We start from the raw sequence: 23,889 nt of genomic DNA on the forward strand, positions 1-23,889 counted from the left end.
TATGCAGAGGTCCAAGCCCTCAAATCCCTCGGGAGTTCCTCAGGCCTCACTGTGACTCTTGTAAAACAGTTCAAATGGGTCCGTCATCATTTTCTGCAGAGCAGCTCAGAGCCACAAACCAGGAAGGGGTAAAAAGGCTGATGGCGGCAGAAACAGAGGAATGACTGAGAAAAGTCATTATAGACAGCCTGGAGAACAGGGACATAGAACTTAGCACAGGCCAGGTATGCGGGGGCTCACACCTGTAATCCCAGAACTTTGGGAGGCCAAGGAGGGAGGACTGCTTGAGCTGAGTCCAAGACCAGCCTGGGCAACATAGTGAGACCCCATCTCTACCAAAAAATTTTAAAAATTAGCTGGGTGTGGTGGCATGTGCCCGTGGTCCTAGCTACTACGCCAAGGTGGGAGGATCGTTTCAGCCCAGGAGTTCAAGACCAACCCAGGCAATATAGGGAGACCCCGTCTCTACAAAAAAATGGTAAATTAGCTGGGTATGGTGGTGTATGCTAGGTGGGAGGATTGCTGGGGCCCAGGAGGTTGAGGCTGCAGTGAGTCATGATCGTACGACTGCACTACAGCCTCGGTGACAGAGCAAGACCCTGTCTGAAAGAGAAACAAAACAAAACATGATGACCGCAAACAAACATGACAGCGCCAAAAAAGCCACCAGAAAGGGGAATGGTTCAGCAGTGTGTCCAGAAAGACCAGTGTGTGCAGAAACAGGAAATCTCTGTCTCCAAAATGGCAGATATAACGATAAAGTTCGGGGAGCAAATTTTCAATCAGCCTAGAAACCTTATTACCAGAAATAAAGCAATTTCCCTAGAGCACAACACTGACAAAGTCCTGCTGGTTCTCCATCCTGGCACATGCTAGAACTTGATACATATTGGGTTGGAAACAGGCCTTCTAGTGATTAGTTTGGGTACATTTTGGAAAATTCCAGAAACTTGCAAAGCCCATCCTTACACTGGCCACAGAGTCGTAATAGCGCCATCCTGGGTAGGCCGGTAGCAGGAGCCCTCCTCATTTTCAACTCCTAGACACCCAGGCCCGCCTCCCTGCTTTTCTGTCCTCAGCTCGGCCAACTGTAGGGCAGTCCAAACTACATTTGCAGGGCTGGAGCTGGGTACCAGGAGTCCTACAACCATGCTTTACAGAAAGTGCCCAGCTTGGCCTTTACAGAAGGTGCCCAGCTTGGCTTTGCTGTGTGACTTTGGCCGGTCTCAGCCCCCTCTCTTAGACCCAGGCAACCCATCTGGAAAACAAGAAGGCTGCAAGTTCCTGCTGCTCTGACATTCCAACTTCCTTTGGGACCCACCTCAAAGGTAAGTGTTCAGAGCGTCCTCCAGGTGTGCCCTACTTACTGATGGTCTTGTCTCGAGAACATTCGAGGCCACAGCATCGCCTCCCATCAGTCCAGAGAGGGGAGGGCACAGGTGGGGTTCAGGGCTCGAGGAAGAGCTGTGACTTGTCCAAGGTCCTCCAGCTACTGGCCCATCACAGGTGTCCCCAGGAAAATGAGGCCCGTGCCACCGGGAGCAGAGAATGTCTGGTGGGCAGAGGCCAGGCAGAACCCTCCTCTTCCTGAGCCCCCAGCACTGGCTTCCTGGCTGCCACCCTCCCAGGCAGCCTCCGGAGGGCTCATGGGCAAGGGGAAAGGCTGCAGCCACAAAACACACCAGTGCAATTAATATTCCTGCTCCTTTTCTTCGAAGGTGTTAATTGTGACGGATCAAAAAACTTGTTTTTAGGTTGCTGCTGACGCATGTGCGCGCGTGTGTGTGTGTGTGTGTGTGTGCGTGCGTTTAAAGCTCTTCCCTCTCCTCTCCACAGGGGTAGGGGGTACAGATGATTTCTGTGTGTTTCTTCTGGAAAAAAAAACAGTGACAGAAACCTGATGCTAAAAGACTATGAATTTGGGGCTTTTGACAGTCAGCATACAAACCACTGTGCAGAGAGAAGGAGGAAATGACAGCTGAGCCTCTGTGTTGCCGTGGAAGAGACAACGGACATCTTTGGAGTGACACACACAGCAGCTCCAAGTGTCTATTTTCATCTCCCCGTGTTTACAGGAAAAAGACAGAGGTGTCAGCAGTTCTCTGTGGAGCAGCTTCAATCACACCATAATTACTGCCAAGAAGGGTGCAGCGGGGAGTGGGGAGACGGGCAAGGATCTAGGGGTGGCCAGGGGTGGCTGGGGGGAGAGTGGACCAAGCAGAAAGAGGTGGGAACCAAACAGCTACTGTGGCTCAAATTCTTCTCGTCTGTCCCTGAGGCTGCCAGGTTAGCCGGAATGAGCAATTTTGCAGAATTGAGTGGGATCCGCCAGCTCAGCTGGGGCCTGGGCTGGAGGTGAGGGCACCTGGACTAAAGGCTCTGGTCCTTTGGGAAAGTAGAAGAAGTGATTTGGAAGAGGTGGGGCATAGGGGTTGGCTGGAGCCCAAGGGCTCCCCTCTTAGGTACCAGGGCCAAGGTGAGAAGCAGTTGCCATGGTGATGGGAGGCCGGTCAGGGTGGGACTCTAGCCATCCTCTATGCTCCTGGTGCCTGGCGGGCCCCATCCTGGGTGGGCCTCTGGGGCTGAAAACCTTTTTGCTTCACAGGTCTCCCTCCATTCTCCATCTGGAATGTTCCAGATGGTGGGTGGGCACATTGGGCAAGTGGGTGACAGCCCTTGTTCCTTCTGGGCCAGAAAGTGGAGGAGTAAGGAGGAAGGGAGACAGGAGGGGAGAGTGGGGTGGGGAATGGGGAGGAGGATGTGCAAAGAGGGAAGGGCAAGGGAGGGAAGAGGGGAAGGAGGAGGAAAGGGAGAGACGGAGGAGGAAAGGGAGAGACAGAGGAGGAAAGGGAGAGAGGAAGGAGGAAAGGAAGGCAAGGAGGAGGAGCAAGGCGGGGGCAGGCAGAGGTGAGACGGGCAGGGCTGGGAGGAGAGCAGAGAGGGGAGAGTGGCGGGAGAAGTCTAGGGCCAGAGAGGAGAGAGAGAAAGAGGCTGAGCACAGGGACATGCGCTGGCTCCTTCCCGGCCTCCCTCGGCTTCCCTCCGGCCTGCCTTGCCCCCCTTCTCCTCCCCACTGATTTCATTTACTTCACTTAATTAGCCCCCCTCCAGAGTTAAAAAGATAATGTGATAATGACATGTGAACAGCCACAATACGGAAAAAGCTACTCCAGCCGCGGCTTCCCCAGCCCCCTGTCCCTGACCCTGAGCGCCGCTGACTAAGCCACCCCAGACCCAGGGCACTGGCGCTGCCCAACTCCCTACCCACCCCCGCCCCCCAGAGAAAAAAATCAGCCCTTAACGAATTTCAATTACGAGCTTTGTAAAATCAATACAAATGACATTTTCCCCTTGTACACCGAGATACGGACAATAGCATCTTTCTGTTCTGCCCTCAATATAATTGACGATTAACAGCTTCTCTCATTACTGTACACTTAATAAAAACCTTGTCATGGGGGAATCCACAGCGCCCTAATTTACCGTCTCTCCTCTTTCCTTCTCACATGAAATATTTGGAGTAGAGAAATAAAAACAAGACACCACCCTAAAATTACCTAGCAACTTTCTCTTCTCTCCCCAACCCAAAGCAAGAAAATAGGTGAGTGAGGACATTCAGAGGGAGATGATACGACCTCCTCATCTGGCCCCTTGACAATTGGAGTTCCAGAGGGAGAAACTTGCCTAAGATCACACAGCAAGTTCTTGCCGTCAGAATCCCGATTTTCTTCCCTGTACAACACTGACTAAATTCTGTGCTTTTGGGGAGAGCCTCCAACAGCACACACAAAGTACCAGGGCAGAGTGAAGGCTGGGCTCCAGGAACCTTTCCCCAGGTGGGTGGTAAGGAGCCACGGGGGTTGGAACAGACTGTTGATCTCATGGCTTTGACCGTCTATGGGGATGAGGCCCCCATTCTGGGAAAAAGGTCCAGCCTCCCTGGAATGCTCTCAGCTACCATTCCACATTCAGAATAGTGCAGTCCAGGTCTTCATCACTAACCACCTCCTTCAGTTCATTTTTGCTCAACTCTGCTTGACTCGCCCCACCCCACAGGATGCCATTTCACAGTGACTTCAGGCCAGTCCTTATCTTTCCAATAGGGAAGGCAATACACTTTCATCACGTATGCCAATCCTGATCATTTGGTAGTGCCTGCAAGCAGCCCTGAGATACCTCTGGAGTCAACAGGATAGTGCCAGCATTGACTGGTGATGCCTGCCACAGGCATGGCAAGGGCATAATTAGACAGGTGCAATACTGGAACTCACCCCACCCCCCGCCACACTGACAGCTCCCAGAGGGTGGGGGCTGCTTCTGTCCCCATTCCACATGCCCTGGGGACTGATGGCTATTTATGGAACACTTCCAGTGTACCAGTTCCTGCCACCATACATGAGTTTGAACCCAGATCTGTCCAACTCCAGTCTAAGCTGTTAGCCCTCCACTCCATGCCACTCTGGGCCCAGATGGCAGTCCTGGTCCTGCCACTAAAGTGCCTGGGACTTGAAGCAAGCCCTCTATCTCACCCCTCCCCAGCCCTGGCTTCCGCATCTGTAAATGGGGTGCTGGTCTGTGGCTCCTCAAGGTCCCTCCCAGCTCTCCCTGGAGGGTGCACACCGCGCTGGCTCCCAAGGGCAGGCTGCGACAAACGGGCATCTAATCACACGTTAATATAGGTAAGAGACAAAGGTAAGCCAGGATAAAAAGGAGCAGCTAATTAGTAACATTGTTCTCAAGGCCTTCCCAGAGCTTCAATTAGGTTGTTTCTCCTGAATAACAGCAAGCAAGGAGCTAAAGCCACAAGAAAGAGGCGAGCCCGCCTCCCCTTCCGCGCCCCCATGCCTTTCGAGGCAAGCCCGCCCCCCCCGTTCCGTGCTGCCATGCCCTTCCAGGGAAACGCAGACAGGTCAGAGCCAGAGTGATGCAACTCCCAGCGCCTACCGCATTACACTTGGGGAAACTGAGGCCTAGCGATAGATGACAAGTCCAAGATTGTTGGGCAAGGCAGGGCAAACCTGAGACCAGAAGCAGGCATCCTGCCCTCCGGACCACCACCCTTTTCTTCTGGCCCACATGGGGTGATCGGCTCTCTTTGGATTTTAGAATCTTAGTAAAAATAGCCTGAGAGACATGGGGCCGTGACTATACTGTGGCCAGGTGATATTTGGTTGTGGTATCTTTTCAAATTGACCCTAAGCAAAGAGACCTGAACATTTACCAAAACGGGAAGCCCTGACCCCACCACCAGTATAAAAATTCAGGTGCCCAATTCAGGGGCTCCAACTGCTGAAACTTTGCTCTTTCCCTCTTAGGACCCTCAAGAAAGAACACAGCATGGCTTTATCACACACTGGCAGACCCTCAGGGAGCTGAGATCCCCTTGGTGTATGAATGGGGAAACTGAGTCCTGGAGAGGAGGGTTGTGGTCAAGATGAAATGCTGATTGGCTGACAAAGGGAATCATGGGCTTTGGCTACTAAGAGAAGACAGAGGCACCTGCTTGGGGACCAACTGCCCTGCTCCTGGGCCCAGCCACAGGCGGATACGAGGCTAGGCAGGCTAGAGGCCAGCCGAGGTGGCAGGCATGTCACACTGAAGCTCAGCCTCGACTGCGGCACAGCCTCAACTGCGGCACAGCCCCATCCCTGGAAAAAGGGCCAGTGAGCCGTGCCTGATGCTGGGACAGGTCCTTAGGCCCTGGCTGGCTCCCAGCGCCTGTGCAGCCACAGCGCCCACCCCTGGCAGGATTTTCGCCCTGCCTGGCCGGTGGCCTCCATGCGGCCTTAATGACCACGAAATCGGGCCTGCACGGCCTGCCTCCAAACCCGGCCTGCCCGCCCCAGACACAAGACAGCCTGACCTCCAGGCCTGGCCCTGGCCTCCCTGCTCCTCGGAGACTCCCCAGGCCTTCCTGGGCCTCTCCCAGCCCTTGGACAGCTCTTCTCATAACACCCTGAAAGTCAGTGGCAAAGGGCCCATGATCCCCACTTGGCAGGAGGGAAACTGCAGTCTCACGGGGTGTGGTGAAAGGACGTGCCCAAGGTCGCCCACGTAGCATGGGGGTAGTAGCGTCCAAATGGGACAGGGTCTCAGGGATCTCTGGGTTTGCTGGGCCCCGAGGCAGGCCCTGAGGGAGGCTGAGCAGACTCACCTCGGGACTTCATTCCAATGAAGCGGTTCTCCACGATGTCAATACGGCCCACGCCATGCTTGCCCCTGTGGGAAGAACCGGTCCATTAGGTTCGGGCGCTACCGCAAGGCTCAGAGTCACCCGCCCAGCTGGGCTGTCCCAGGGTGGGCACAGCTTAGGCCACACATTAGGCAACATTTCAGGATCTAAGACTCAAGAGGACATCTGAGCTGGGTCACCTAGTCCAGGTGCCCACCGGACAGGTGGGGAAACTGAGGCCCAGAGAGAGCAGGGATTGCCCAGGTGTGAGTTCAAATTGTTCCTTCTGTTCCCTGTGTCCTGGGGCCCTGCCTAGCACCACAGCTAACTACTGCTCCCTTTCCTTCTATCCTGGCCTCCCACCCAGCCAAGGGCCTGAGAGCCCCGGCCTAATGATCCCTTGGAGGCAGGAGACCCCCTGGGGTTGTTATCTTCCAAGGCTAAGGACCACGGAGCCTCTCCTGCCAAATGGGTCCCCCTGGTCCGGGAAACTCTGTGGCTATGGGGAAGGGACACGGCCTGTGCTCCGCACCCCTGAGCCTCAGCCACAACCATTAGCTGCAACGGTCCAGGCTTGTGCTCGCCCGAGACGGCGGTTCCCAGGAGGCCGGACAGGGCTGCAGACACTCACGCGACTTCGTTCAGGTACATGAAGAGCTCCAAGGAGGTCTGGTGGGTGGTGCCATCCTTGACGTTGGTCACCTTCACAGGGACCCCTGGGGTGGGAAGAGAGGGCAGTGGGCCTCTGGGCCCGGCTCAGCGGAGGAGCCTGCACCCGCCACCCCACCCTCTCCCTCCTCCCGAAACGCCTTAAATGGATGTGACAGATATGGACTCCAAATGACTCCTTCAAAAGCCCTGTGCAGGTTGAGGCCTGCTGCAGGGAGAGAAGGGGCGAGAAAGCCCCCCAGAATGAAAGAGAAAATGCAATAAAAACGCTCTCCCCCACCCTCCCATTCTCTTTGCCCCTTTTGCATTTAGGGGCTGTGAAATTGGAACCAGGCCCTGAACTAATTGAATTTCACGCTCCACCATTGTCTTACGCCGGGAGCACCTTCTGTCCCACCAGTCACCCGGGGGCCGCCTGGCCGAGGTGTGGCTGGGCTCAAGCACACACATACTCGCTCACACACACACACACACACACAGCCCCCTGCCACGTCTGTCAGGCGGACCCCGCGCCCCGACCCTGTACCCCAGACCCACACGCAGCCATCTGATTGATGGGGGTGACACGGTGCCCGCTCCAGCAGGCGAGGTGTCGGCAGCGTCCCTGAATCCGAGGAGCTGGGTCCGGGGTGGCAGGAGGGCAGGAGGGAAGGGGTTGGCGGGGGTGCAGTGGGTGGGTTCGGGGTTGACTTTGAATAGCAAGGGGCACTTTCTCGAGCGGTGTGAAATGAGCAATAAATGTATTGGGGCTAACAAGAGAGCTGAAACAGTGACAAAGAAAAGCTGTTCAAAGTTGGCGGCTAATCCCCCACCCATCTGCCCGGCTCATTACCATGGAGCGAGCCATCGGGTGCCAATCAGGCCTCAATAGCGGCTTTCGAGGCTTTATTAGCCAGGCGCCGCTTGGAGGGGCTTCACTCAAGGCGCTGTCAGCCTCGCCATTCTTAACCCCCATTTCCAGGGGTTTTATAACTTGGTTGTAAATTGCTATTAAATGTAAGTCTGCCCAATAATGAACCTTAAGCCCCTCTCGCCACCCCCCGCCTCTCCCCTCTCCCTTTCTCTCCCTCCCCGGTCCTATTATCGGCCTTCGCTGGGGCCTTAGATGGGGCCTGCCCGGGAGAAGAGGTGACATTGTTGGTGCTGCTGCTGGAGAAAGCCTCTTAGCCTTTAAAATAGTTAATAATTAGATTAAAACTTCAAATAAATTAACTAGAGAGTGAATGGGCACTAGCGAGGGGAGGGTTCCTCCGGTCCTTTTTTCTTCTTCCAGACAGTCCCCAAATCATGACAATAGGTCACGTTTCTTCTCCAGCTCAGCCTGCGGAGATGCCCTGGTCCTCGGGCAGGGCTGCCGGAGCCTGGTGCCCAGGACCCTCCGCAGCCTGCCACCCGCCTCCCACCCTCACAGCTCTCCAGGCTCCTGGGAGCCCTGTGCAGGGAGCTGGGAGGTGCTGCTGGGGCCACTCCCACCATCTTCTCAGAGATGATCCTCAAGGGAGGCTCTGTGCCTGCAAACAGGCGTGGGGGCCCGGCTGCCTTTGGGGTCCTCTTTGGCCGCCCAGTAGATTGGGACAGATGAAGGGGAGCAAGGAAGACAGTCGCTGGCTTGGCCAAGCTCTTGGGAAAGGCCCAGAAGAGGCAGATTATTAAAGCACTTAGCCTCCGACACCCCATTCCACATACCATGCTGGGCACCTGTGAGCATCATGCCTGTGGTCCGTTTTTTGATGAGTGCACCCAAGGCCCAGCATGGTGAAGCTGGCTGTCAAGGTCACACCAGCAAGGGGGAGAGGGGGATCTGCAGCTCTGCCTCCCCACCGGCCTGAGGCTTCCCCACCCTATCCTCCTTTCTGTGGTAGCCGGGGTAAGAGCCGAGCGCCAGAGCCGGGCCAGGCCTCTCCACGAGCCTCTCTCCCTCTCATCCCAGCTCCAGTGTGGGCAGCCACTTTGTGGACGAATGGGCCAGCCCCCCGCCTGGTCCTTGGGTGCCCCTGTGCCCAGCACCACCTCCTCCAGGAAGCCTCCCTGATCACTCCAGCCTCCTGAAAAGGTACCCCTTCAGGCCCTCTGAGCCCTCCCTCTGAGCCCAGGCAGGCATGCCTCGCTTCTCCATCCTTCCTCCAGGCCAAGAGATGCCCTCTCCCAAGCTCAGGCACCCAGGCACTCAGGCCAGGTCAGCAAACGCTTCTTGTTGACAGCAGTGAGAAGGAGGGAGCGATCAGGACAGCCTCCACTGCCGAGGGGAGCAAGAGTGGCCACAGCTTTGAACGTGGGGTCAGCAGGGTGAGGCCCAGAGTGGCTCAATGAAGACTGGCGAAGGCTTTCCATGTGGGGTCCCAGGGGTCCATGAGGCCAGCTCGCCAACACTCACCGTTTACTGAGCACCTTCCGGGGTCAGGGCCCAGGGCTGGACGCTCCCTTGCAGGCCTCATTCTACCCCAGGAAAACAGCAGGCACTCTTTCATCCTCAGATACAGCTGAGGAAACTGAGGCCCAGGAAAGTTGAGTGGCTGTTCAGGGACTAGAGCGCTCTCATTCCAAACCTGGTGCCCATGAACCCGAGTGATGGGTAGCCGAGGGCGTGTTCCTCCCAAGCCTAGAGGCATCCATGGCCCATGGGTCCTACTGTCCAGGGAGGTGGGCTGTGCGTTACCTTGAAGCCCCTGCCTGAACTCTAGCTTCCAGGAATGCAGGGCGGGGGTAAAGAGGGCCTAGGTTACCAGGCAGGGAGGGGAAAGGAGCCAGGGCCCCAAAAGTCAACCCCCTTCGAGTCCCAACAGGTGGGCACATACCTTTTTTGAACTCGATCTCGAGAATGTCAGGGGTGTTGGGGGCTTTGGCTGGGTCCTGGGTCTTCGTGTAGAGACCTGGAGGCGCTTGGTTCTGACAAAAGACAGAAAGAGGTGGGCGGATGACATACCAGTCCCTGGACACCCTACAGCCCACCTCCCGCGGGGATCTGCACCCCTCTCCTCTGTCCATTTCCCCACCAGCTGGTGGGGTCCGGCAGATCCCCCGGTCCCCAGCCCTCAGCCTAGCACCAGCCCCGCTTGCCAGGGGCCTGGGAAACAAAGGGCTAGAGAAATCAGACAATTTTTCCCCTCAACTTGATCTCATCTTTTTCTTCGACGCCCCCACAGCTGGAGGTAGAATAGCTGGAGAGGAACAAGTCAGGCAGGAAAAAGTGTGACTTTGGAGGAGCAAGGCGGCGTTCCGAGGGCTTCCCAGGAGCGGCACGCACGCTCTCGCCGGCTCGGGATTGGGGTTTATTCTGCACTGACCGCAAAGCTAATGACTGCCTGTGACCCCAGCAGGTGCTCTGGCAAGCCGAGCCGTCCCCAGGGTCCCCAAGGTTAATACTCACAGGGAGAAAAGAGAAGAGCAAAGCAAAAACCCATTTGAAAACACATCAACCTTTATGTATATTTTTTCTTGGGCGTGTTGGAAAATGGGCCTCTCGTCTGATGCAGTGGTGGAGGGGCTGCGTGTTGCCTGAAACTCTCGAAATTCCCTCCCACCTTCGGAGGCCCCAGCTCCCCCAGGCTGTGGCTTGGACATTTGCCACTGTGGGGACTGAGGCCTCTTGGGCCTGACTGCTCAGGTCCCTCCTGTGGGCATCCTGTGCCTGGGGTCCTTGTTCACCTGCTGACATCCAGGAACTGCTGTCTCATCTTTGCTTTAAAAACCTTGCAGACGGCTGGGCACGGTGGCTCACGCCTGTAATCCTAGCACTTTGGGAGGCTGAGGTGGGTGGACTGCCTGAGCTCAGGAGTTCGACACCAGCCTGGGCAACACGGTGAAACCCCATCTCTACTAAAATACAAAAGAAATTATCTGGGTATGGTGGCATGCGCCTGTAGTCCCAGCTACTCAGGAGGCTGAGGCAGGAGAATTGCTTGAACCTGGGAGGCGGAGGTTGCAGTGAGCCGAGATTGCACCACTGCACTCCAGCCTGGGTGAGAGAGCAAGACTCCGTCCCCCACCCCCCCACCAAAAAAAAAAAAAAAAACCTTGCACACATTCACGTATTGCTTCCCATCTGCAGTCTGAGTTCTCAGCAGCCCCATTTGGTAAGAAGGTCAAGCGCTCTTACCCCATCAACAGATGAAGAAATTGAGGCTGAGCGGGAGGGACTGGAGCTGCAACTGTGAGTTCTGTGCAGGCAGAGACCACGTGGGACTTGTTCCCTGGCACTCAGGACAGGAGCCCCGCGAGGTCCTCGCCAAATACACATTGTATTTTAGAGTGATGGGCAATACCCCGTGCCAGGATCAAGATCTCAGGCTGGGGGGCCTTGGGGAAGCTTCACTTCCTCCAGCCTCAGTTTCCTCATCTGTAAAATGGGGAAAATGATACCTGCCCTTGGCCATCTTACAATTTAAGTAGTATATATATATTTTTTAATTGGACATGAAAACACACAGGAAAATGTCAGGGAAGGCCTGGTACAAACGGGAACATGCTCTGCAGGTGGAAAGGGCAGCTGAAATTCACTCTGGGGGTACATGCTCGGCCCAGCCTCCTCCTCATTCTGCATGGGATGGGGCTACGTAAGTGCCTTGGAAGCTCACCTGTGGTCATTTGCCTGTGGCTCTGTGTTAGAGTGACCAAGTGCCCTGATTTCTCCTGGTTTTAGCACTGAAAGTCCTTTGTCCCAAGAAACCTCTTAGTCCTGGGCAAACCAGGACAATTGATCCTTCTAAGACAGGGACCATGGTGGATCCTCCAACCCCACCTCCAAGGTACAATGTGACTCAGGGCCAGCTGTATCCCTGCATCAGTGCCCATTTGTGGGGCAGGAACAAGAACCCAGAACTTTCCCTGAAGACAGACTCCAGGAGGTAGGAGGGGCCCTGAAGGACCCCCAGCCTGATGCCTCTATGGACCACAGGGAAAGCCAAGGCTGAGAGGTGGCTTCTCCAAACCATGCTTTGGAAGCTAAACATAGGGACTCTTTCCGCCACCTTATGCTGGTTCCCAGCTGCTGTAGTAACCTGGGCTGAGAAACAGGGTGAGGCCTGTGGCCAGAGCCAGCCAGCATCACAGCCACAGGCAGACATCAGCGCTGGCCCACCCTGCCAACTGCAGCATTCCCTGGGCACAGACGGGTCCCAAGGCTCATCCTCAGCAAAAAGGTAAAGTGAACTGGACTGGATCTTGGGGCGACCACACAACTCCACAGCCCCATCTCCAGCTGCCTGGGACTCCCCCAAGCCTCCAACCAGGGTGCCGGTACGAGGGCCCCACTCCCACCCAAGCCCAGCTCTCTCCCACCTCCACCTGCGCTGGGCCCGACTGTCAACTGTTTTCAATGCGTTGCTTGTCACTTTCTCTCCCGCCACACTTCCTGAGGGAGCCCCAGACCGAAGTGGAGGCTGACAGTGTGTGCATTTGGAAGGAGAGGGGATGGGAAGACTGGAGGACGAGTTTCTGCAGACCGCAGCGGAAGTCAGAGGCAGCTGTCGGGCGGGCACCTGACCGCGCCGATTAAATAAAATAACTAAATAGAAATAAAATGACATTTGCTTTGCATTCCGCGGTGGCTCGAGCGCCTGCCTTCTTTTTACTCTCCTTCCTAAAAGCCCAGTTCAAATGACAAATAGTTTGTTGCCGAGTATCAATGCCATCTATTTATCCCTCCCAGCGGGAGGGCTCACTTCCAATGTCATCTGTGGGGGGGGGGGTGCGGGGGAGGGAAGAGAGTGAAGAAAAAGAGAGAGAGAGAGTCGGGGTGGGGGCTAGGGGGAGAGGGCGAAAGAAAGCATGAAACAGGCCCCGAGAAGGAGAAATTGGAAGCAAATGGCCCATGAACTAAACCATGATGTAGAGGCATGATCGATGCCGCAAATGGTTTATTCATCCATCAGCTATGGCGGGCCGGCGACTGAATGAACTCTTTCACTGTGGACCGTATGAAGTTAAAGCAAGTAAATTTCTATCTTTCTTCGCATTAGCTGCCTCATTGCCCTTCAATCAGCCCTCACGGAGGCAGAAAATGGCTCAGCCATCTGCCTTCAAGCCCTCCCTTCCGCAGGTCTCCTGGCTTTTTTTGGAGAGGGGGAGGGGCACGGGTTCCCCAGGCTCTGTTCCCCTGAGCTCATCCCGAGGGGGACAGGGCTGCCAGGTCCAGGGATGCAAGGGTGCGTCCTGACGTTGAGCCCCACCCTCAGCACAAAGCCCTTGGGGAGTCTGCATGGCTGGGGCAAACTTCCTTCCAGAGTGACTGGACTCTGGGTGCCTGGGTGGGACTCTGGGTGCCTGGGTGGGACTCTGGGTGCCCCGGGCCTCTCAGCAGGAACGATGTTTCCCCTAATTCACACCTTAGCCCAGCCCAGCCTTTCTTGAGAGGGGTCCCTGAGAGGACCTTGGACCCTTCCTCCCATGAAGAGGGAGCATGGGACCCCCAGCTGCATGACTGAGGGCTTGCCCTGAGACAGGCCAAGCACTTTAGATGCCCCAGGAAGGAGGTGCTGTGTTTTCCCACTTTGGGCAAGGAGTACTGGAGGCTCAGAGAGGTTGGGTAACTTGCTCGAGGTTGCACAGCAATAAGAAGAAAAGTTGGGATTTAGACTCGGGTTTCCTGTCTCTGGGACCCAAGTGTGGGTGAGGTAGCAGGATCCTTAATCCAGATTCTCTTTAGTACTGACTTCTCCACCCAATGCCCTCATGAAACAGGAGGCCTGGGAGGGCGCAGGACCTGCCCACCGTAGCTCAGTAACCTGCTCCAGGCCCCGGATGCCCTCCTGCACCGTCCGAGGGGGTGATTTCCCTCTGGCCTTGCTCTGCTTTCTCAATCCTGAGGTCCTCTATTCTGGGGGGGCCTCCTCTCTGCCCCCATAGGCTGCTTGCAGAGGCCATAGGCTGCTTGGAGAATGGCCGGGAGTGGTTGCCCAGCATGCTTGGGGCCCACGGGCCTGAGAGGATGCCCTGCCTGGAAGCCACTCTGCAGGCTCGGCCTCCCTGCCTCCCTTGGAGCTGACTGACTGGCTAATTAGGGTGGCTGGCCTGAGTGTTGTGGGGTCAGCAGAGCATGAACTAGAAAAACCTGTGACCAGCAGGCAGCAGCCACACACAGGGGCCATCAGCCCCCAGGGGGCAAGGGTGGCAGCTCTCCTGAGTGACAGGTTTGGACAGGGAGGGGCCGTGGGCAGTAGGGGAGCCACAGAGCTGGAGGGCACCAGCCCCTGGGCCCGTTCCCTCGCCCCGAGCAGCCGGTGCCCTGGGGCGTGTCGCGGCTCCGGGCCTCAGTTTCCTCACCCATAAAGTGAGGATGCTCCCAGCCAGTGTCCTAGGAACTGAGCCAGGACAATGCCACCCCCGGCCCGCTCCCTAGACATGGTGGCTGCCATGTGATATTACAGCCAACACCGACCAGGGGGCGGCAGGCGGGCGTGAGAGTGACAGACGCCCGGGCCCTGGGGGATCCTGGGCGGGGCTCTGGCGCTCCCCAATTTCACCAAACCTCCCCGGGCACCCTCCCCTCCAGCTGGTCTTCTTGATTCCCCCAGGCCCAGCTGCATCCCCTCAAAAAGCACACTTTTCCCGCCCCCAAACCAGCCTCCCCGGGGTGTGGGGCTGGGCCCGGGAACTAAGACACATTCCCTCAGGGACAAAGAGATTTTTCTCTTCCCATGATAGATTTGGCCCTGCCTCCCCCACCTCCCACAGTGGGCAGGGGTAGACACAAAGAAGCCCCCTACCCCCAGGAGAGAAACCCGAAACTTCAAACAGAGCTGAGGGCCCAGTCCAGCCCGCCCGGGAGGCTTGGGACTGGATCAGGGTGGCCGGTGGTGGCGGGTGTGCAACACGGATCCAGACAAATGGGGCCTGGGGCTCTCAGCCATGCCTCCCCCCGCCCCCTACAACCAAAACTCCAGCAGCACAGCCTGGGAGCTGGTGGGCACAGGCTGGGCCCTCCCCCAAGTGTCTCATCTGCCTAATTACTTCTTTATTGTCTCACAATCACACTCTCTCTCTATGCTGCCCTGAGATATTTCCTTCCCCTGTTCATCCCAGCGGCAATTAGAAGAGGAAGGGCGGGGGGATGTCTTCAAATGCAGCGAGGAGAGGGCGGGCAGAGGGGGGCCAGTGCGGGGGTCGGGGAACACAGGCAGGGCTCGGCCCCAGCCCCACGGCTGGCCCCCGTGAAATTTCAAATTAGGCTACAAATACATCAGACAGCATCGGCATGGAGCTGCTACCACCAAAGGTGGCCAGCTGGGAGGAGACGGGGTTTGGGGGATTACCTTGGGGTTCTCCAGGATTCCAGCCTCGTAGCTGCGGAGGGGAAAGGAAAGACAGGGTCAGCTGGGGAGGGACATGGCATGTCCCCATCCCCCAACACACACACCCCATTGTGCCCATGAGCCTGGTCTGCCTTTTACTCTCTGCCAGAGCATCTGCTGCCAACCTGCCTGAAACATTCTGGGCCCACCATAGTCACCCGTGGCGCTGCAGGTTGTAAGAAAGAGCTGGGGCCTTTACCTGTCTTCTGGGGACTGCCCCGGGGCTCTGCACGTGGTTGGGGGGCCTCTGCCTCTGCCTTAAACACTCTTCCCCTGTGCCCCATCTGGGCCTCTTCTCCATCCTTGAATGCCACCTCCTCTAAGAAGCCCTCCTTGATACTCCTGATGAGGCCGGGTCCCCATGATCTATCTCCCCAACAACACTCAGCAGAACTGCAATGAGGGCAGTGCATGAGCCGGGCGCTTCGACCTCTGTCCTGCCTGAGGCCTCTCAGCTCCCCGAGGGCAGGGACCACTGGTGTGGGGGTCACCAGGATGTCCTGGGGCAGCGCGTGGCCGTCCTTTGGAATGAGCCAGGGAGGACCAAGGATGGGTGGAGGGTGGGATTTACCTGATGTGCATGAGGTTCTCATCCATGCTCCACGGGTTCTTGGGAGTGACTGGGATGGGAATCCCGTGTTGCTGCAGGAAAGAGACAGCACAGGTGGAGGTAAGGCGGCTGGAAGGACGCGTGAGGTCCGTCCCAGGGGCCCTGCTTTTTCAGAGAGCCCCAAACTCTGGCCCCCATTCAGACAAGACCCCGGCTACCTCCTAGTGTTGGTCACAGTCACCTCCCTGGGGGGACCCTATTGTTGGACATGCCCCAGAGAAACTGCAGGACCGTGTGTCTGCGATGCTGACCTTGGAGGTTCCTTCCAGAAGACTTTGAGTCTACATCTCAAGGACCCCTGAAGCACTGAGCAAGCACGCAGGTGCCATGCCCAGGTCTCCCAGCACCAGCCAACCAGCCCCGCCATCACCCTACGAGCTGGGGCTTGCGTGAACCCACTCGCACTGTGGACCAGGGCACCTGGCACCAGAGCCCAGGCAGTGCTTCCTGTGGACCCCAGGACAGGTAGGATGCAGGGAGAGCTTTTAGCTCATGGCCCACACCTTCTGGGGGCACCCCTCCCTGGGCCTGGCGCAACAGCCGCACACATCACTCTGCAGACCCTAGAAGGGGAACAGATCCCGTCTCCAAGGGACTCGGCTCTGGCTCTGTTTTGCTTCCTAAATGGCCCAGTCTGTTGTTACAGGAGGACACCCACCTCTGCCCAGGAGGCCCAGGCTAAGAGGGCTGCAGGTCACGCATGGAAGGCCCACCTGACTCAGCCTTAAGAGGAGGAAGAAGATGAGGCTTGTTGCCCTGGGGACCCGCACCACCCTTGATGACGCCCGACTGGAATCCAGCTCGTGCACTCCAGCCTCCTCCTGCACTCGGACACCTGGCACTGCTCTCCTGGCCCCAAGCTTATAGGGCACAGGGTGCAGTGAAGGGGCCCCACCCAGCCCCTCAGAGCCAGCAAGACTGGATGTTCTGCCTCTGAGCCCCTTCAGCCCCTCAGCCCCACTGGGTCCCTGTGGGAACCACAGGCAGCCCCCACCGGGTCACCCTCCCATCTCTCTCCTGATGGGATCGACCCCACTCAGGCTCATTCCCAAGATGGTGAGATTCTAGAGGCCTCCTGCAGGGAGCAGCTGTTTCCCCATCACCACCTTAACATTAAAATGAGGCTAAATGCTCTGGTTTCAGGGTTTTCTAGAAAGCCAGGAGACTCATTTTAAAACAGCCTACAAGGCCAGGTGCAGTGGCTCACTTGAGGTCAGGAGTTCAAGACCAGTCTGGCCAATATGGTGAAACCTTATCTCTACTAAAGATAACAAAAATTAGCCTGGCATGGTGGCAGGCGCCTGTAGTCCCAGCTACTTGGGAGACTGAGGTAGGAGCATCACTTGAACTTGGGAGGCGGAGGCTGCAGTGAGCTGAGATAGTGCCATTGCACTCCAGCTTGGGTGACAGAGTGAGACTCTATCTCAAAAAAGAAAAAAAAAAGAAGAGAAAGAAAAAATCACTAAGGGCCCCTAAGAGCCTTAGTTTGTGTAGATTATCTCATCAACAGTTACCATATTACACATGAAAACTGAAATTTAAAAAAACAAAACACAGCCCACGATCTACTCTAGAATTTGAGGACTCTTCAGCCCACACACTCGCCCTGTGCCCTTGGCCAGGCATGGGTACCCGGACCCTGTGCAAGGCAAGACTGGACTCTCCAGCAGAGATGTCCTGGTGGCCTGCTGGGCTCCGTCCTCGCTCCTCACTCAGCTCAGCGGCTGGGTGCTAAGAAGAGCAGCCGGCCAGGCTCCATGGAGCCTCCGTTTTTGGGGGGTGGCGTGGAAAAACCTTTGCCTCCCTTCTCAGCGGACCTCCGTCCAGGAGCAAGGAGAGGCGAAAGGGCGGGGAGGAAAGCAACAGGGGCCAATGACAATGACCCTCCCAAGACCAAAGAGATTTGTGTTTCCCAGCCTCTCTCGGTCCCGGGGTGCCCCCCTCACACTCTCATTGTAATTGAGGAGAAAAAACAAAACGATCTCCAACATGTAGACAACGTGAGACCATCCTGTTTCTAGCTCCCACCTTGTAGTCTGGCTTTAAAAATAATAATTATAGCCAGGCTGGGCAGTATAGCAAGACCCTGTCTCTACAAAAAAAAAATTTTTAATTAGCCAAAGCTGGGTGTGGTGGCTCACACCTGCAATCCCAATACTTTGGGAGGTCAAGGAGGGTGGATTACTTGAGTTCAGGAGTTCAAGACCAGCCTGGGCAACATGGTGAGACCCTGTCTGTAAAAAAATAAAAAATATATATATAAAAAACAAAAATTAGCCAGATGTACTAGGGCACGTTTGTAGTTCCAGCTATTACAGCTACTCAGGAGGCTGAGGTAGGAGGGTCAGATGAGCCCAGGAGGTTGAGGCTGCAATGAGCTAGGATTGTGCCACTGCACTCCAACCTGGGTGACAGAGTGAGACACTGTCTCTAAAAAAAAATTTTTTTTTAAATTATGGTGACAGTGACAAGGATGGGGTGGTTCTGAGTGTTTTTCCTTTGGACGATGGGTTGGGAGAGGATGGCCAGTGAAGCAAATGCATGTTTTTTATGAGTCCTCTGGCGCCTTTTTGCCTTGGCTACCGAAGGGTCTTGAAAGCAGAGATTTTTGAAAGCCCCATTGATTTTTGTGTCATCCATCTCAGATCCTGCCTGGCTCGGAATTTTGGAGGAGGCCTCATCACTGCTCAGTCATTCTGACATTTCCTGGGTGCAGAAACACTGCCTCTGCCTCCTTCTAGAACGTGCTCAGATTCCCCACAGTCATTTCTGATGAAACCCATCTCCAGGAGAGGGTAGGTGGCCGAGGGGGCCATGCTCATCTTTCCTTGGCAAACTTCTCCGGCTCAAAAGGTTATTTGGGATGGAAGCTGAGCTCAGCACCTTCTCCTCAAAACCTGAGAAGGAAGGACAGCAGTGTGCTCCTGAGGCTCATCTCTGCTAGAAAAACCAGAAGCTGCTTTTGTCTGGGGACTTAACGGAAAGAAAGGGCAACGTATGGGTCAGCCCTGCCCCTCTCTATCCAGGACTCGAGGCGTGAGGGTAGAGCTGGGTGGGGGCTCCAATTCATTATTCTTAAAGATGAAACACGCTTCATATTCTATATCATCAAGGAGACAAGGAGGAGAAACCTCGCCAACCCGGCTCCCTTAATAGCTCTGCTATTTGACAATTTGTTTGGCAACATATGGGCTTGCTCTTGTAAACTCCCCTCTTAATAATAAAACAACAGATGGCAGAGAAGGTCTTCCCTCCCAGCACTCCAGGTCTTAATGGGTTGCTGGCGGCGGGGGCAGGGCTGCGTCCCTGCCGCGTCCCCTACCACGCGGCACCTTGGCTGCAGCGAGAGCTCACAGCCAGCCTTGGCGACTGCTATTTAAAAACCTGAGCAATTTTCTGGTGTGTGCGCTGAGTTGCTTTTCCCCGGCCTGATTGATTGAGGCTGTTTGTCAAGGGCTGCCATCGAGTCGCTAAAAAGAAAGGTGCCCTGGGGAGCGGCTAAGGATCTTGATGCAAAACTTCTAATATGTTTTATTGCAACTTGTACTTCAAAAAGGGCTGGTGCCGTAAAAGGCTTTGTCTGCGACCGTCCCTTGGAGCGCCTACCTGTTCCCGGGAAAGCGCTAGGGGCAATTAGTATCCAGGGAATTGGGAGAACAGCTCCCGATCACATCCCCCCGGCCGGCCATCACATCCCCCAGCCATCCCCCCAAGTGACACACACCAAGACACACACACTGCGGAGGTGGCAAGCAGGGCTCTGGTCTCCGCCTCCCAGTGAGCAGGAGAGAGAGTGAGCCCTGTGTCTTCTGGCTCGGGGGACTGGGAAATGGCCTCAGAGCGGCTCCGCCCTGGCAACGGGCTGGCAGATGACCACACCTCTGTGGGGTCGGCCCAGGGGACAGAGGCCACGTGTGTAGGCAGCTGGGGTGGAAGTTCAATCCCCCATCACATGGGGTCAGTCCCGGCCTAGGCCACTGGCTCAGACAGCCCCCAGCAGGGATGTGCCCTGGAAGGGGGCTGTAGGGAAAGGTTGGGGGTGGTGGGGAGACTCGGCCATACCTTTGCGTACTCCATCAGGTCATTGCGGCCCTTGAACCGGTTGTAGAATTCGGGCATCCTCCAGGGAGCAATGACCTGGACATAGGACAAGGGGTCAGAGCCGGGAGGGCCGAGCTGTGGGCTTCCCCTGGCCTGTAAGCTGCAGAGCTGGCCTCTCCTGGGAGGGGCCCATGGGGGTCTCCAGCATGTCCCCAGAGAGGATGGTGTTGTGAGGGTGAGAAGGAGCCCCATGAAAGAGGGGAAGGACACAGACTCCCTCACCGGGGCTGGCTGGACGGAGCCTGCACTCCATGGCAGAATGGTGGTGTGTTGGGGGGAGAAGGGGGTTCCTGTTCCCTGGGCCTCAGTCTCCCCAGCTGAGACCTGAGAGTTTGAACTAGACGGGGTTCATGGTCCTTGCCAGCACCTTCAGCCACAGGGCCACTGCCATGACCCAAGGAGAGTCCACAGAGCTGCCGCTGCTGGCCTGGCCCCACGTGTGGTCGGGGGCCCAGAGAGGCATAGGCTGCCCCCCACCCACTTCTCTGGGTGTGGAAGGGAAAGAAGTGGGGGAAGACTCTGAGCCTGGCTGAGGGACCAAGCTCATTCCACTTGAGCCCCTCGGCCTGAGCTGGTAAAAAGAGCCCCCGACTCAGCCCTGGAGCTCACCAGGCCCCTGCCTCTGAGCAGGACTCGGGGGCATGTGTGTGTGGGGGTGGAGATGCCATTTGGCTGCTGGGCCGTGGAGCTGACGGTGGTGCAGGGCGATGGAAGGGGCCCGCCACCTCCTCAGCCCCTCAGGGCAGCCATGGGAAGACCACAGCCCTACTCCCAGCTCCTGGAGCAGCTTGGCCCCTGCCCCAATCCCATCTCAGTGCCTGGGCTTGGCCTCTGCAGACAAAGACCTCGAAACTGGACACCCTGGCCCCCCAAGCTGCTGTGGGAACCGAGGGAGGGCCCCGTCCTGCGGCCTCGCTGGCAGCAAGTCAACAAGCAGCTACTGTCCCAGCCACTCAGCTGCCTGGTGTCTGGGGTCAAAACAGATCATTAGAGCTCATTACGGCTCACCTCCAGGCCACGCATCCCAAGAGCTACCAGCTGGTTAAAGGGACAGGGAAAGAGATTCCTCTTAGAAAGAACAAAATGGAAACTCCTGTGAGCCCCTTGGGGGCTTAGGAGGGGGCAACTCTTCCGGAGCTTGAGCCCAAAGCGGCCTCAAAAGAGCTCAGTCCCGGCCTGTGCTGCCCACAGGTGGCCACAAGCCACGGGTGGCCATTCAGAGCACCTGAAATCCAGCCAGCTAGCGAGACATGCCTGCATGCAGCACATTCTGGGTCTTGCAGACTCAACACAGAATAAAAAAGAATGTAAACATTAATAATTATTTTTTTACATTGATTATAGGAGGAATGATAACATTTTGGATATATCGGTTTCGGTAAAACATGTTATTAAAATCATGTCACTTGTTTCATTTTTCTGTTTTTTAATATGGCTACTACAGCCGGGTGCAGTGGCTCACGCCTGTAATCCCAGCACTTTGGGAGTACAAGGCTGGTGGATCACGAGGTCAGGAGTTCAAGACCAGCCTGGCCAAAATGCTGAAACCCCAGGTGTGGTGGCGCATGCCTATAGTCCCAGTTATTCAGGAGCTGAGTCAGGGAGAATCGCTTGAACTTGGGAGGCAGAGGTTGCAGTGAGATTGTGCCACTGCACTCCAGCCTGGGTGACAGAGCGAGTCTCCAGAAAAAGAAAAAAAATATATATATATATATAACATATGTATTTATATATAATACATATTATATACAAATATTTATATATTATATATATGGCTACTAGAAAAATTGGGCAGCTTGCAGCGGCAGTGTGCCTCAAACTCCCACTGCTCGGCCCTGCCCTGGGCCCTGCACTCGGCACCCCTGGAGCTGAGTGGGTGCTCAGTAGACACTGGATGAAGGATGAGCTAGCGAGTGAAGGAATGAACGTGTCCATCGTTCATGCATGGACACAGGCCAGGTCCAAGGTCAAGCTGGAGGGGTGGGGATGGTAGTAGCAGGCTGGGCAATACCCACAGGTGCCCTCCTGCCTGGGTGACATGCCACGGGCCAGGGCAGTTGATGCCCTGAGATCCTGGTGATTCCCACCCCAGGAAAGGCTCAAGAGATGCTGGGGACCAGGCACAGGCGGCCTGGGGAGGAGCCAGGCATAGCTGGGGGCTCTGACTGGGGCTCGGAGGGCTCTGAGCATCCCAGACACCAGCAACCACGTTTCAGAGCCATCCCCACCCGCACCTGGGGTGCCAGAGCCATCCCTGCCTGCACCTGGGGTGCCAGAGCCATGCCTGCCCGCACCTGGGGTACCAGAGCCATCCCTGCTCGCACCTGGGGTGCCAGAGCCATGCCTGCCCACACCTGGGATGCCAGGGATATGGCTGAAGAGTGGCAGGGACTTTCTGTCCCATGCCCCAGCACCTGGACAGCCCCTCCGGGAAGAATGAATGGCAGGGAAGGAAGTTTGTCACCTGGAGCTGGCCCCAGCGAAGGGAGCCTCCCCAGCAGGCTGTCCACCCGATGGGCACCCCTGCCACAGAGGAGATTCTGTGCCTGTCCTGTGGAATCTCCCAGAACCCTGCGCCCTTCTCCCCATCAGGTGCTGCAGCTGCCAGTGCTCCCTGCTAAGGGGAGGAGCCACATCCTACCTTTATGTGGGGGGCCAGCGAGTAGCAGCTGAGCTCAAACCGGACCTGATCGTTCCCCTGCAACGCAGAACAGAGGGCTGTCAGGAGCCACAGGATGGGGGTTCTGGAGTCTGGGGGAGGACGTGAGGACAAGGACAGCCTGTGGCGGAGACAGAGCTGGGCAGAGCGTGTACACATGTGGGGTCATGCAGTGTAGGTCGTGTATGTGTGGGCATGTGGCAGGAGGGAGATGTGCACGTCTGGGGACATGGCAGAGTATAGGAGAGGGCACACATGTCACGTGGGTGGGTGCAGGACACATCTGACCCCCTGAAGCTGGAGGCCCAGCCACTGGCAAGACCTGGGGGGCCAGGCCCTGCTCCTGCAGCCCCAGAGCTCACACTATAGTCTCTTCCTCAAGGCCCCCACATTGCTGACCCTGCCCTGCCCCAAATCAAGCTCACTTCAGGGCTGGGGCACCAGGGTGCTTGGACTCCCCCATACCCATACATTTGGGAACCCCGTCACCTCTCTGAGCCTCAGTTTCTGCATCTCTTCAATGGCTGGTTTCAGGGAGGAGGTGGAACTAGGTGACCACTGAGGGCCTTTTGCTCCTCAGCTCTTCTCTGCACAGAGAGGGAAACTGAGGCCCAGGAAGGGAAAGGAACCAGTCCAAGGACACACAGCCGGGGCAGGCCCGGGACCCAAGCCCAGGTCCCCAGCACCACAGCCACCCCCTCGGGCAGGTTGCCTCGCCTGCATCCTCTGTGGGCAAATGGAGACACCTCAACACCCCACTGAGCTGTGAACGTTACCCCCGACATAGCTGGGACCACCGTCCACACTGATGCCGAGGAGGAGGAGGAGGCCAGGGTCAGCACAGGCATCCACCAGTCCAGCTCTGTCCCCAGAGAGAAAATGGCCGCGCACGTCTCCTGCTTCCCCGTGGGCTCGGCAGCCCAGAGGGAGACTTAAGCGCTGTGGAAATGACAGAGGGACCTTTTGCCTACTGTGAAAACTGCATGGGCGCAGCCAGACAGCGGTGGGAATTACATGCTATTTTCCAGACTCTCGTCAGGTGGCACAGAATCCAGGGTTCAGCCTCTCTGCAGAGCTGGGAGCTGTGTGTGCGGCACAGGCCTTGGGCTGGCCTCACTCACCCTCCATGCAGCCCCTTTAGTGAGCACCTACTATGTGCTGTCACTCAGAGAGGCCCCCAGGGCCAGGGGGATTTTTAGCCCTATTTTATGGATGAGGAAAGTGAAGCTCAGAGAGGTGCAGCCACTTGCCCGGGGCCACACAGCAAACACGCTCATCCTAACGGTTCACACTCAGGCTTCAGGGCTGAGCTCCATGCATAATTAACTCACTGAATCCTTTGAGCAGCCCCAGGAGGCAGGTTCTATTAGTCCCATCTTACGGATGAGGA

The 23,889-nt window shown here is 56.6% G+C and overlaps 1 protein-coding gene and 1 long non-coding RNA gene across 7 annotated transcripts in view; one reads left to right on the forward strand and one right to left on the reverse strand.

The window, feature by feature from the left end:
* The window catches only part of LOC117974379 (uncharacterized), a 50,730-nt gene extending 48,008 nt beyond the window's left edge, over positions 1–2,722 (forward strand). For all 4 annotated transcript variants that reach the window (XR_008626643.1, XR_004664380.3, XR_004664381.3 and 1 more), the window contains 2 exons: positions 1,080–1,328; positions 1,837–2,722. This is a non-coding gene — a long non-coding RNA (uncharacterized LOC117974379). The remainder of the gene's footprint in view (positions 1–1,079; positions 1,329–1,836) is intronic.
* ASS1 (argininosuccinate synthase 1) overlaps positions 1–23,889 on the reverse strand; it is a 56,490-nt gene that overhangs the window by 14,641 nt on the left and 17,960 nt on the right. For all 3 annotated transcript variants that reach the window (XM_003822373.5, XM_003822372.5, XM_055117575.3), the window contains 7 exons: positions 22,482–22,538; positions 19,802–19,876; positions 15,701–15,771; positions 15,091–15,121; positions 9,637–9,727; positions 6,804–6,888; positions 6,155–6,219 (listed from right to left, as the gene is read on the reverse strand). In XM_003822373.5, the coding sequence (XP_003822421.2) occupies positions 6,155–6,219; positions 6,804–6,888; positions 9,637–9,727; positions 15,091–15,121; positions 15,701–15,771; positions 19,802–19,876; positions 22,482–22,538 (475 nt within the window). The remainder of the gene's footprint in view (positions 1–6,154; positions 6,220–6,803; positions 6,889–9,636; positions 9,728–15,090; positions 15,122–15,700; positions 15,772–19,801; positions 19,877–22,481; positions 22,539–23,889) is intronic.

This window comes from Pan paniscus, chromosome 11, assembly GCF_029289425.2.
Source record: "Pan paniscus chromosome 11, NHGRI_mPanPan1-v2.0_pri, whole genome shotgun sequence".
Taxonomy (NCBI): domain Eukaryota; kingdom Metazoa; phylum Chordata; class Mammalia; order Primates; family Hominidae; genus Pan; species Pan paniscus.